Below are 13441 nucleotides of genomic sequence, written 5' to 3'. Positions count from 1 at the left end.
CTGGCTAGGTGGTGTTGGTCAGAAATGCAGTGGGCCCTATGGTGTAGTGTTTTGAAGAGGGAATTCTTCTGTGCCGGATGGTGGTGGGGCTTCAGATAGGAATATGTGTGGTTGGCTTTCCTGTAGACAGTGTCCCAACGAGCCATCAGATCTCTTCTCAAACATAACATCCAGGAATGGTAGCTTACCATCCTTCTCCACTTCCATGGTGAATTTGATGTATGGGTACAGTGAGGGAAAAAAATATTTGATCCCCTGCTGATTTTGTACGTTTGCCCACTGACATAGAAATGATCCGTCTATAATTTTAATGGTAGGTTTATTTGAACAGTGAGAGACAGAATAACAACAAAATCCAGAAAAACGCATGTCAAAATGTTATAAATTGATTTGCATTTTAATGAGGGAAATACGTATTTGACCTCTCAATCAGAAAGATTTCTGGCTCCCAGGTGTCTTTTATACAGGTCACGAGCTGAGATTAGGAGCACACTCTTGAAGGGAGTGCTCCTAATCTCAGCTTGTTACCTATGCAAACATGACTCCTCGTAAAAAAGTTTAAGTTTTGTTGCCAGATAAAAGGGTAAAAATCCATTATATTTTTTACTGGCAAATGAGGTATCAATGGTGTAAATGCTTAGCCCGAGCTCTCATACTCTGATGGTGCATTGTCTTTGAGTTGTGCGCCTTTTGGCGTCATCTGGTCCAACCCATGTGAGACTAGGCTCTAAGGAAAGCTGTCTCGGGTGTGGACCAATCAACTTCAAGGACAGTGCATACATTATCAGAGTTATGTTTTTGTTTGCATTATGACTACAGGTATTGTGGTCTATGCAAACATGACTCCTCGTAAAAAAGGTGTCAGTTTTGTTGCCAGATAAAAGGGTAAAAAACCAATTATCATAAATTGTTACTGGCAAATGAGGTATATGGTGTAAGTGGGGGAAACCCATCCATTAATTGAAGGCCTGGCTCAGCTCAGATGGGTGATTGCATTTGGAGCTTGGAACATGGTCTGACAAGTGGCTGTGTAGTAATCATGGTGCTCTTTTTGAAGCATCTGTCAAATGAGCTCTGCCACATGTGGCAGGGTATTTAGATTACACACATTTCTCCCATCTCAAGCATATAAGGTATCTCTACTTACCTTAGTTTATATGATTTTCCAAAAACAGGAAATGAATGAGCAGACATTTTAGGGCCCAAAACAAACATGATCTACATTGCTTTAGCAAGCAATGGGGGTGTAACGACGACCGACACATGCTATTTGCTTTACATCGTCTTCTCTCCAACCATCTTTTCCCCTTATGCTATCCCATTTCACATCATTCGAGCTCCCTTTCTCGAAGGTTATCTCACCATATTTCCTCAGCCAATCCCTTTCCTCCCATGTCCAACGGTTGTCAACCGTTCCCCCCGTCAGTCAACCCTCGTTTCCCGCCTTTTACGTTTGTATTTCTCCTCCAATCCCTTCAATTATACTGGTTGGAACCTCCTGGTTACACCAGCCCACGGGATTATTGTGTCCGTCCGTCGTGCAGGGAGGGGCTAGGTGGGGAGGGAGGGGCTGGGTGGGAAAGGGAGGGTGGGGAGGGGCTGGGTGGGGAGGGTGGGGCTGGGTGGGGAGGGTGGGGCTGGATTGGGAGGGTGGGGCTGGGTGGGGAGGGTGGGGCTGGTCACCCCGTGGTGCCCTTATAAAACTCAACGTTTAACCTACTCACGCCGGCTTGTGCTCGCCCTCACAGTCGGCCATATTTGCAGAATACACCACGCCGCCGTTGACCCTGGCCATTGAGCGAGCAACCCAACGTTCCTACCAGCTCCCTCCGCAGGAATGTTTTTCCTCCAGCCAATCCTCTTTCAGCCCTCCCCACGCCAATCAGAGGCCTTGATTTCGCTTTTGGACTGTCCGTGTTTGCACGTGCACCACGTCAGGTAAGTGGTCTGTTGTTTTGATGTTTATAGGAGCGTGAAAGCTCCCATTGCTTTCATGTTCCCATTGAACAAGGGAGTTTGACCTTCATGATGCTTCTGGCTTTTCAGATAGGTTTCAACTGGATCTCCTCATACTACTTGTCTGATGCTATCCCTCGTTTCTTGAGGTACATCTCCATTAGCTCCGCTCATTTGTAGACGAAATGCAAATCAGACCCATCGCCACAGAAATAGAGGAGATGGGGCTCACCATGGGAACCTCATTTGCCAGTAAAAATATGATAATTGTTTTTTAACCCTTCTTTGGTTTTTTCGGTAAAGTCACGTATAAAAATAAAATAATAAATCAAACAACAGCACACGACGTTTCGATTGCAACACAAGCAATCATCATCAGGTATAATGAAATAGCGACAGAATATAACCAGAAAACTATAGACAGACATATAAGCAGACAGATATCACCAAGATACATAGAGAGAGCAACCCAGGTACAGAGAGAGGTGATCGTCTCTGTGGGGTGGCCTTAAATAGACAGAGGGGGGCGGAGGCAGAGAGAGGGAGGGGGTAGGGAAAACATTTAATGTCAATGAGTACGAAGGGAGGGGAGTAAGGTAAGCAGGCTTAGAGGGAGACAGAACACACTAAATTAAATAACCTAGCAAAGTATCGAAATGTTATGTAAAACGACACAGAGAGTCGGTCAACACACAATTAACGCATTGCCTGGTCGATTACGTATTTCAAAGATTGCTAAGTTAGAATTTAAGTGTGAAAATTCCAAAGAAAGACAAAACATAAAAAAGAGGAACGTTTTTTTACCCTTCTATCTGGCAACAAAACTGACACCTTTTAACAAGGAGTCATGTTTGCATAGACCGCAATACCTGCAGTCATAATACAAACAAAAGAACATAACTCTGATATTGTGCACTGTCCTTGAAGTTGATTGGTCCACACCCGAGACAGCTTTCCTTAGAGCCTAGTCTCACATGGGTTAGACCAGATGACGCCACCCATGTGAGACTAGGCACTAAGGAAAGCTGTCTCGGGTGTGGACCAATCAACTTCAAGGACAGTGCACATTATCAGAGTTATGTTCTTTTGTTTTTATTATGACTGCAGGTATTGCGGTCTATGCAAACATGACTCCTTGTTAAAAGGTGTCAGTTTTGTTGCCAGAGAGATGGGGCTCCTTAGCATTGCACTGTACTACCAGTCACACATCTTGTAAATTTCCAGTTCCAAAGCCACTTCGTTCATCTATGATTTGTGGCCAGGTCACTTGTGAAAAAAGAGCTATATTTCTCAGTCGGCCTTACCTGGTAACATAAGAATATATAGTTTATATCATGAGACCTCCTTTGCCAGTATTAAATTATGATAATAGGGGTTCCCCCTTTCTGGCAATTAAACAGGTGTTAAGATGTTAAAACACCAAACTGAAACCTTTGCAAGGAATCATGTCTGCATTAACCACATATACTTGTGGTGATTTATTTTATTTCATTTTATACCTACATACGTGACTTTACCGAAAGAACCAAAGAGTATGGATTCCTGCAGTCACGAAAGCTTCAAATCAAGATCGAATAAAACTATTAGAACACCGTACATTGCGGGAGTAACTGATAAACTTGGCAGATATTTGGAGAACAAAAACATCCAAGTGAGATTTGGCATGGTACACTAAATACAAAAAAATGAATATCTGGTACTAAAGCTATCAACAGAAGGTGTGTACCGGATTAATTGCTTCTGTGGCAAATGCTATGTTGGTCACACAGGACGAATGATCAGCATGAAACTAAAAGAAAATTAAAGAAAAAAAATATATTCCCAAACACAACTCTTGGCAGTGGCAAACACGCATGCTAACAAGGACTCTCAATTGACTTTGATGTTGAGGTTTTGTGCAAATCTAGTTCCTACTGACCAATAATAATGAAAGTATCTATCGGAATTGAGAGAAATGAAAATAGCTTTAACCCTTCTGATAGCTACAGCCTACTCGTTTTCTAATTTTTATCGTTAACTTTTCCACAGATTTAACCAGGGTAGCTCCTGGGATTAAACAACGAATCTCTCTAAAAAGCGACAAACGCACCACCGCTCAGCCAGATGACTATCCTGTTCACTCTTACAGAGCCACAACTGCCTTGTAACAAATATTAAAACATTTCTGGCCCATTCAACAGAACAAAAACTCAATTGAAGCATGATTGCAATTACACCACACCATTTTATTTCCAAAGTGTACATATTTTTGCATATGATCATTACAGAGTAAATACAATTCCAAATAATTTCAAGATTTGTGAATTTCAGAATAAAATTATATAATCAGACAATACATATTCTGATGCGAAGGTTGAAATTGGAAGAAAGCAGAACTTAATTAAACTTTAGTATCACCTCGTTATAACAAACCAAACCAATTACAGACCTGGAACAACGTGCACTTTATCAGCCTATTCACTCGAATAGGTTTAGTGACAATTAGAATTCGGAGCTTCAATAGGCATTGCCATGCATGTGTAAATTTGTGTTTGTGGAGGTCTCTTAGTCAACTGCCAACTTAAAACGTAACACACAGATGTACCTTTGTCCAGTATTCAATTCTAAATATTTGTCAGCACGCACGATCGAAATATGTGGGGTTGTGATAACGTAATCGCTGTTTCAGGCTTAATTAGAGAATATGTTCCTCTAGCGACGCCCGTTATACACAGGGTATCATGAGCACAAAAAGCTGCATATAACGAGGAAATGATGTGCCTATATTACAAAAAAATCACTCCAATAACAAGAATAATCAATTTAATATGTTAATAATAATATTATTATTTTCGTGCATTTAGACATTAACGTAGTCGTTTCTTAATACCATTATAAATCTGAGATACAATATCTAACGGTAACAACATGTGTGCACTTGTGAACTTTTTTCACACCGTACGTAGGCAACTGTGCTAATTGAATGTGCGGGAGAGGGACATCAAATTAAATACAAAAGCATTTCTAAGGAGATGAGTTTTCAACCTAGATTATTTTAAAGGCCATAGTTCCTAATATCAGCAGGAAGAGTGTTCTGGCTGGCCACAAAAGCGCCTCAGAAAGCGTTTATTGTCTTTGTTCGATGGTTAGCCAAAAACCAATATGAAGATGACTGGAGTTTACATGATCGTTTATGCCCTTTATTGAGGTTTATTTGTGCCAAGCACTTTGTGTATAATGAGTGTGACCCCATAACGTATTCGTTCAGCATTAGACAACTTACTCAAATTATGCAACAACAAAAAAACCACAGACCATTCTACATTTGTCAAAAATATGAGGTGAGAGAGTTCGCGTGTATTATCCTAACAATGAAAATATATATGGCAATTAATAATAACACATCTAATGCACAATGTTTATTTCAGAACGTGAAGAAAAATAGCAGACTTCACAAACCACATTTCTTGAAAAAGATATTGTATAAGTAAAAATGATCGACTACCATGGAACTCACCAGTTTAGACTTTCGTTGATGTTTAACTAGCTAATGGCCTATTTTCAAATAAATGGTATCAAATTATTGATCTATTAACCTACGAAATCACTATGGATAATAATACAACTATCATTTTAAATAGAGTCATTCATGATAAGAGCATCCCATAACGCTAATGATTCCTACATGTATTTTATCATAATCATCACTATAAGTCATGTACCTTTAATATCAGCAAACAATAAGCCTCGTTGCACTTGCTTCGACAATGTTGTGAGCAAGGTTTCGATACGAAAGCGTAAGCTGCATGTACACATCGGGAGAGTGGAACCTCATTTGCTTTTGAAAGGCAATGACAGCATGTTCTGTTCCTCACGGGAATGTGGTTTTCCTAATGGGAACTCCTTAGCATCAACACGATGTACACTGGTTTATTTCACCACATGTAGGTGAGCATGCTCCACCGGATGCTGTAGTTTTTATATAACAGTCTCATGAGCCAGGTTTACCAAATACAACGGATAATCAAATTAACAAGATAACTATAATTATTCTATCTTGATTTGAAGCTTTCGTGACTGCAGGAATCCATACTCTTTGGTTCTTTCGGTAAAGTCACGGTGGTGGAAATAAAATAAAATAAATCACGCAGTTCTCCTGCTGTGTTTGTCTCACCTGATGACGATTGCTGGAGTCTTTGCTGACAGTGGACTTTTTGCCAATGAGGAACTCTGTTTTGGCAGAATGTATTTTGAATTACTTTGAACCAATCCAGGTAAATTTTCGAGTAGAATCAGGGGGGCAATAGTAGAATACTTTAATATAGACAGCAAGGCATTAGCACTGAAGAAGATAGAGAACCAAGCAGTAGAAGTAACGATGCCCTTCATAGTAAACAACACGATCCCACCTGTGATTAGCATTGTTGGCTACATACGGTGCGAAAGAAGTTGAACATACATACATAAATACTTTGATTTGTGCAGAAAAAAATACGTTGGCTTAGTCGGTGCTAGATCCAAGCATCTTCATGCTTTTCAGTGCAGTTTTATTATGAGGAATCTCGTGCATGCTGTTTGTGTCACCATTGTAATAAATATTGAACACGGGATATGTTCGTTTAGGATATGTAATTGGAATTAGATTCTTCAACTGAGATGAATATTTCTGTTCTAAAAAAATGATTGCAGCAATGTTGCCTGAAACACAGTAAAATTTACAAAACGTCAAAACAGAAGAGGCCTGATTTTAAAATGATGCTTAGTACATTTTATAAGTTGGCATTACAAGAAAAAGCCATAGGTGTAAATGTATTGTACAGATAATTTAATGTAATCGAATATGGCATAGTATAGAATCAATTTTCAATGACATGTAAATCTTGAGTAATGCATCATGTTAGTCAGGAACGTAATTACATCAGAGAAACATTTAATATACTTTGGTGCTTGGAAATATGTAAGTCGTAATGATTATCACATAGCACCAATAAGTGTAAACGCAGAACAAAATGGACGGTGGGGTCCACTTGTAATAGGGAAAGTGGGTGATGAAAATTAGAGACACCTGCAACAAGCAAGATGTAAATCACCATTAGTGCGGCCGGCTTCCTATGAATACAGCTTTAAGAACTTGTTAAAAAGACACATGTCATAACATTGAAGAATGGTGCCCTTGGAAGGACAACTGCATTTTGTAACTCTTGATTACCCAAAGTATCATCACCTCTTTTGCGTAACTCAATAAATAATCATACATTCATATTCTTGGTTCTTTCGGTAAAGTCACGTAAATATTTACATAAATAAATATTTACGTGATTTTGCTGAAAGAACTAAGAATATTAATTCCTGCAGCCACGAAAGTTTTAAGTCAAAAATAATATGTCCATTTGCATTTAGTATTTGTCCTACATTAGGGATCAAAAGACATTGCACTCCATAGTCATTCTATTCACATGACTCCTGCTTCTGAAATTGGCCATCGGATAAGCCCTGGAAACACATTTACAGAATTTACACATCTGTAATGAGCGACTTCCGCGACACGTCGTGTAGAGGGTACTTCTTCATTATTTACTCATGCTGGCCACGACACAGGCCAACACTTATCCTTCCTTGCACAGAGTACAACTTTAGGTATTAACGTCTTTACTGGCTACACACATCTGATCACTCGGCGTGGTCCCATCGCCCTCACTCGGCTACGCCACTGGCTGGCGGTGTGACGATGATGGCGATGTAAACCCCTCAGGAGATCTTCCACGTGGCCGGACGATGGAGAGAGATGACGGTGAGCAACAACGTAGCCTGGACCCAGACCCCACTCACGAGCCCAGAGTCCCGGGTCCGCTCATCCTTATATCCCCCCAGGCGTGGCTAGGCCCCGCCTCCGGTCACGCCCTCTCGTGGAACCTTTGAGAAGGTTCCCGGAGTTTCTCGGCTAACCCCACCTTTTACCTTTGCCCCAAATACACCTCCTTCTCTGATTGGTTATTACTTAACCGTGTCCATACCCGTGATTCCCCTTTCAGGCCAGCAGGTGTCACCATGTCATTACACATCTTACAAGCGAAAGTTATTCAGGACCGGGAATAAACTATGACATTAAACATAGCTATTCTAGAGATAGGTGCGGGTGCCAGGTCAGACACGAAAACAATGGTTAGGTGTTGAATCTGACGAACACATCCATATATTACTACAAAAAGTAAAAAAAAGTGTTCATTAACATATTCGGTCACTCAATCATCGTAATAACATAAACATGTATGCATTTACGCTGAATATTGAAAAGTGCATAGGCCCAGTGACTTCCTAATCTCAAAAGGAAGAACGTTCCAGATGAACACAGAAGTGCATCAGATCAGTAATGTATTGTAGTTCATTTATGGCAAACACTTGGTGTAATGAGTGCGATCTTATAATGTATTAGTTTAGTAACCGGAAGCTAATGCAGCGCAGTGAGTACTGGACGAATATTGTCGGATTTTGTAGTGCCTGTTACGAAACGTACAGGATGAAGTCATCCCCACATTGTCATAATTCCTCATTGGATTCTTCTTCATGAGTTAATTTTTTCGCTGCATCTCCATGTTGGTTGTTCTCTTGCGCCATAGTTTGTCTATCATTTCATTATCGTGGTCATTATTCAGCCATCATACTATCTAGTCATTTGTCCTGCCTATTTTCAGTTAATATGGCATATATATGTCCCCTCTGATGAATGTGTTCCTCTGTCCATTAGTGTAAATCCCAGCGCACTTCTCTCCATACGTCATTGCAAACAATACAATTGCATTCTATTTCATTTGTCAAAATCCACATATGCGATAGGAGCTAATTCAAAATCTTCCTCTCCAATAATTGATTTGTTTAATTTCATCATGTTAACTTACTTAAAAGCACTTCCATCCACTCTGGTTAATTTCCTTATTGATTCAAAACTTAAAAGTGTGCATAGACGAATGGATGGTATACATGTGTAATGAAGCTCCTTGGAGACGTCCATCTTAGAAAAGGTGAAGTCTTTATTTTCTTAACGATTATGTATATGCAGCTCTGCTAACAGTCAGCCCAATGTCCTCCCTCTTGTCACTCCGTGAACAGTCAGCCCTGATGTCTTCCTTCTTGTAGCTCCACTAACAGTCAGCCCCGATGTCTTCCACCTTGTAGATTCTGGTCCCAGGCAAGTGTCCCGACTGGAGCTGATTTAAATACCCTTTCGGGCATGCCTTTAATTGGACAGTGCCTTCCCCCTGACTGCACCGCCTGTCTATAATGATCTAATCGTGTAAATTTCACTGTGCTCTATACAGTCCCCTACATATGTGTAATACTCGTACTGACGCGACAGCTTCTTTGTCTTTCTCGGTTCTTTATTGACTCATATAGTTCACATCTCCTCTGTCGGCATCACTCAATGTCCCTCCGTACACTTCAACTCACAACTCCCCATCAACATCACTCAATGTCCCTCCGCTCACTCGCTCCGCTGGCTTCGCTTGCTCTCCTTCTGCTCCTCTCCTCCAGCGACCCTCCTCTCTGCACTCTCTCTCCAGCTCGGTCGCTCTTTGTTCTCTCTGCCCTCCCACTCCGTCGTAGCTCTCTCCACCAAGGTCCGTTACTCCGCTGCTATCCTACGCTGTACTCGCTCCGTCCACTGCTACTCTATCTGTATTCTCTTTCTCCACTGCTACCTTATACTATATTCTCTTTGTCCACTGCTACCTTATACTATACTCTCTTTATCCGCTGCTCCGTCTCTCCATCCGTTCGTCACTCATCCCAGGCACCAACTCCCATTTCGCTCCACGCTCTCCGCCTTTATCCCTGAACTAATTCCCCTTAATTAATTGGACCATCCCCCGCTTTGCTACTCGCCCCCAGCCCCCAGTGCGACGTGGCGTTGTTGTTGTAGACACAGCGGTGCCAATTTCAGACACCCATACCTCTCGTCCAATCACCGGCCTGCATCCTCAATTACCCCCGGCCACCTGCAGGCCCCCTTAACTACCATGCCACCTTAATTGGTACAACAACAACAGTAAGTCGCTCAGCGCCCTGTGTCCCCGTTTGCCCTCACTGTCTGCCATGTGCACGCCTCTCAACCCAACGCGTGACGCGTGTTTCTAAAGTCCTACATATGGATGCACACTGGTATAAATTAAAATAAATACAACAATCGGCAATATGAGATGTCAAGTTAAACTCTCAAAAAAGTGGGTATAGGCAGCACACATCGCTGGAAAGGTTGGCCAAAGGACGAGGGTGGTGACAGAATGGCAGCTAAATGATGAAACAACGGCCACCATGGAGACCAAGCAATGAGATCAACACACGTACAGCTATGAGTTGGATTGTGGCATCAAACGCCTATGGCAGGTGGCAACAGCACCCCTTTATCCAGCAGACGATGGCTGAAGATGACTGTTAGCTGAACCTTTTCAGAATTTATCAAGTCTTTCAGTGACCAGGACAGATCGCCAGGCATGTCGAAGCTGGATTTGCTACTGATACGTCTGACATAATGTGAAGAGGCTTTGGAGATCACCATATGTCGCAAACCAGTTGTGTTGTGGGTTAGCGTTGAGGATTACGGGACGATGTGCCGATTTTGAGGGCTGTATGGGGAGTTTATTAGAAGGGGAGAGCGTCTCGGTTGACTGGGTAGACAATCGTATCTGGGACAAAGTATTTAAGTGTCAGTGCAACAGAGGCTGCCACTTAATGTGGACTTTAGTGGCTGCTGTATCCAAATGGAACTTGTGGACAGAGAGTCTGAGTGTCTATGAGTCTTGGAGGTTTGGGGTACTGTTGTAGCGGTACTGACGACGGTATGTTCAGAGCCTCTTTATTGAAGCCACAGTCTATAATAGCCCCGGACTTGGATCTTCATTATGTAACTCGTCCCTTCCCTTGAACGTTTCCAATCCTTGTCCTGTCCTCTTTTATGCTCATTGAGCACCCTGTTTTTCTCTTAGCCAATCCATATTCTTCTTCTTTAATGGATACCCTGTTTTAGTTCAAACCTTTTTTCCTCCAATCTCTTTAAAGCCTGTCTACCGACCAATCCCTGTGGAGGCCTCTTTCAGTCAATCGGAGACCTTGATTTATTTTCGAAATAGCCGTTAAGCTGCACATTGGCTTGTTGTCATTTTCGGTCATTATGTAGAGGTGTTACGTACCGGGGTGTAGCAAGCCATTACGTTGCGGTGTCTACATCACGGTCCGTGCGTGGAGTGTCTACATCAACGTCCGCATACAGCCCCGCCCCTCGGGGGGCAGTTGGGTATATAAGGCGGTGCGCGAGAGAACTCGAGGCAGTCGTTGGAGCAGAAGAACCAGTGAAGACTGATGACCAGCTAGCTAGCCCTGGGACTACCCTGACTCGCTGCTCTTGTAAGAGCCGAGCAGGGCAAGCCAGGGGCGACCTCAGAGCAGCGAGGTCTGTGTCCTTGTGAGGGCCAGGCTCGTGTGGCTGAGGGTCGGACCTGAGCCTAAGCTGGGCCAGGTGAGTTAGCCTCTATAGGATGGTCTGGGTTAGAGGAGTGTAGGAGCTAACGGGGAAACGTTAGCCGAGGGACACTGCCTCGGATAGACCGGGTGAAGGGGCCGTTACCCCTTCCAGTGTTAGGGTGCGCTACGTACTATATAGTACCCATTTGTTAATAAATACGTGTTGCCTCCGTCAAACGTATCCTGCGCTACTTACGCCGTTACAATTACACTATGAACAAAGGGAAGGGCGGAGCTGACAAGGCGGATTCTGCCTGTCCACATGACGAGCTGCCCTTAATTACTCAAACCAGCTCAGTAATTGTTTTTTTTATCTGGCAGCACCAGATCTCCATACAAAGTGACAGGTACTTTGTGAACTTCCACAAGTTCTAAGGTACCTATTTTATATATAATGCCATTGAAACCTACAATTATGAAATTTGGATAACATATGTACATTATGAATTGTGAATCCTATTTGTTTCATCTGACTATGGTCGTGTAATTTCATGGTTTTATAATCAGAAGTTCAATGAGCTGCAAAATAGTTGTCAAACAGATTGGCCTTATGTTTGGCTTAGATAATTATAGACACAGATCCAAGTTACCAGAATGCATGAGAGGCATTTGTGGCATAGCAAGTTAAGCTGTTAATTCCTTGATAATATGTTTTAATTTGTGCATTATATTTTTGGATTTGAATGAGATGAGAGAGACTGACAGTGACCACATTTCCTACATTTTCTGTATTTGGAAGAGACTGCTGCTCGGCAGTTAAAGTTACACCACGTTCGTTGGTTTTACAAAAATTTGCCGAAATTATGGTTAAAGCTTAACATGGCCACTAGTATGTCAGTAAAAGCCATGGCAAATGTCGATATGTCCTTTGTTGCAAGCAAGTTGTGCACCAAGGCAAGTAAGAATACAAGTCATGGAGGATTTTACCTTGATATTGTTTTTTCCCAGGGTGATGAGATGCTCTGCTGCTATTAGACAGCTTTCAGATGTGCCAATTGCTGCAGTAACATCACAGTTTATGGAGTTTGGTCAAGGTCAGGAAAATATCTTGGGTATTCGGCCAATTTGATTTAGCATCTAGCATCTTATAGACGCAGTAAATGAATTGTGCAAGGTTGCTTTCAATTGAGAGAAACATCAGCTTCTCGACCAGTTTTATTGTAGTGTGGCTTTCTTGTAGCCATGGACATTAATTGACATTAAAGTCGCCAAGGGAAATATAATGTAGGACAGTGGAGGTAAGGGTTGGTGGATTAAACAAATGTAAGCAACTCTTCCTATGGGCGTCGAGGTTGCCATACCCTTGGCTTGCAAAGGGATACCACTCATTGTAGCATCAGGATCAGCTTTTGTGATGTCACCCCCAGGAAAACGAGCCACTACTCAGGGTGTTGTGCAATACGGTGGAGAGACAGCATCAGGACAAGCGATAGCAAAAGCAGGAATCATGAACTGGTAGTGTAGCAACAACCAGTGGAAAAGGGCACTGTCTAGCCTGGGGAGAGATTAAATCGAGAAAAAATGGTCATGAACCGTGACATATAGCAAACAGACAAACAGGTGAGGGTGGAACCTATGAATACCATGGAGGTTGGCACTTTGAAGGGATTGGGTTCTCAAATTGAGGCGTACTTTACAGATTGGTAGGCCCGCAACCCAATCGTAAATTTGTGTCTGTCTATATTGTCTCCCCGATCAGTCCGTGAAATGAAGTCGTTGAGACAGGCACAGAGCTGCGTGAGCCAGCGCTGTGATATTGCTTGTGCAAGGCAGTCTCCCTCTTGTTCTGCCCGCCTAATCCCAAAGATTGGCTCATTACGGCAAACAACAGCGCATAGGGAGAGTCATGCAGGCAAAGAAACCCAAAGAACAAGTCTAGGGAAATAGTAACTGTTGGAATTAACTTTGGCTCACTCGAGACAAATAAGTGGTTTCTCTGTGTGTCTCAGAGTCAGGTCAGCAGATTGAGGGATAAAATGCGCCGGGCACA

General features: G+C 42.4%; 2 protein-coding genes and 1 pseudogene across 6 annotated transcripts in view; 1 reads left to right on the top strand and 2 right to left on the bottom strand.

Annotated features, from left to right (window-relative positions):
• LOC133361284 (zinc finger protein 239-like) overlaps positions 1–13441 on the top strand; it is an 807570-nt gene that overhangs the window by 453214 nt on the left and 340915 nt on the right. The gene's annotated exons all lie outside the window — the stretch shown is intronic.
• The window catches only part of LOC133361342 (oocyte zinc finger protein XlCOF6-like), a 276931-nt pseudogene that overhangs the window by 28929 nt on the left and 234561 nt on the right, over positions 1–13441 (bottom strand).
• Positions 4161–13441, bottom strand: part of LOC133361297 (uncharacterized) — a 45659-nt gene continuing 36378 nt past the window's right edge. For all 5 annotated transcript variants that reach the window (XM_061580237.1, XM_061580240.1, XM_061580238.1 and 2 more), the window contains one exon: positions 4161–6633. In XM_061580237.1, coding sequence (XP_061436221.1) covers positions 6437–6633 — 197 coding nt within the window. In that variant the 3' untranslated portion in view covers positions 4161–6436. The remainder of the gene's footprint in view (positions 6634–13441) is intronic.

This window comes from Lethenteron reissneri, chromosome 72 (assembly GCF_015708825.2).
Source record: "Lethenteron reissneri isolate LAM-NWPU_2019-01 chromosome 72, ASM1570882v1, whole genome shotgun sequence".
Taxonomy (NCBI): Eukaryota; Metazoa; Chordata; class Hyperoartia; order Petromyzontiformes; family Petromyzontidae; genus Lethenteron; species Lethenteron reissneri.
The sequence above is the reverse complement of the archived record's forward strand: the minus strand, read 5'-3'. Positions and strand labels throughout refer to the sequence as shown.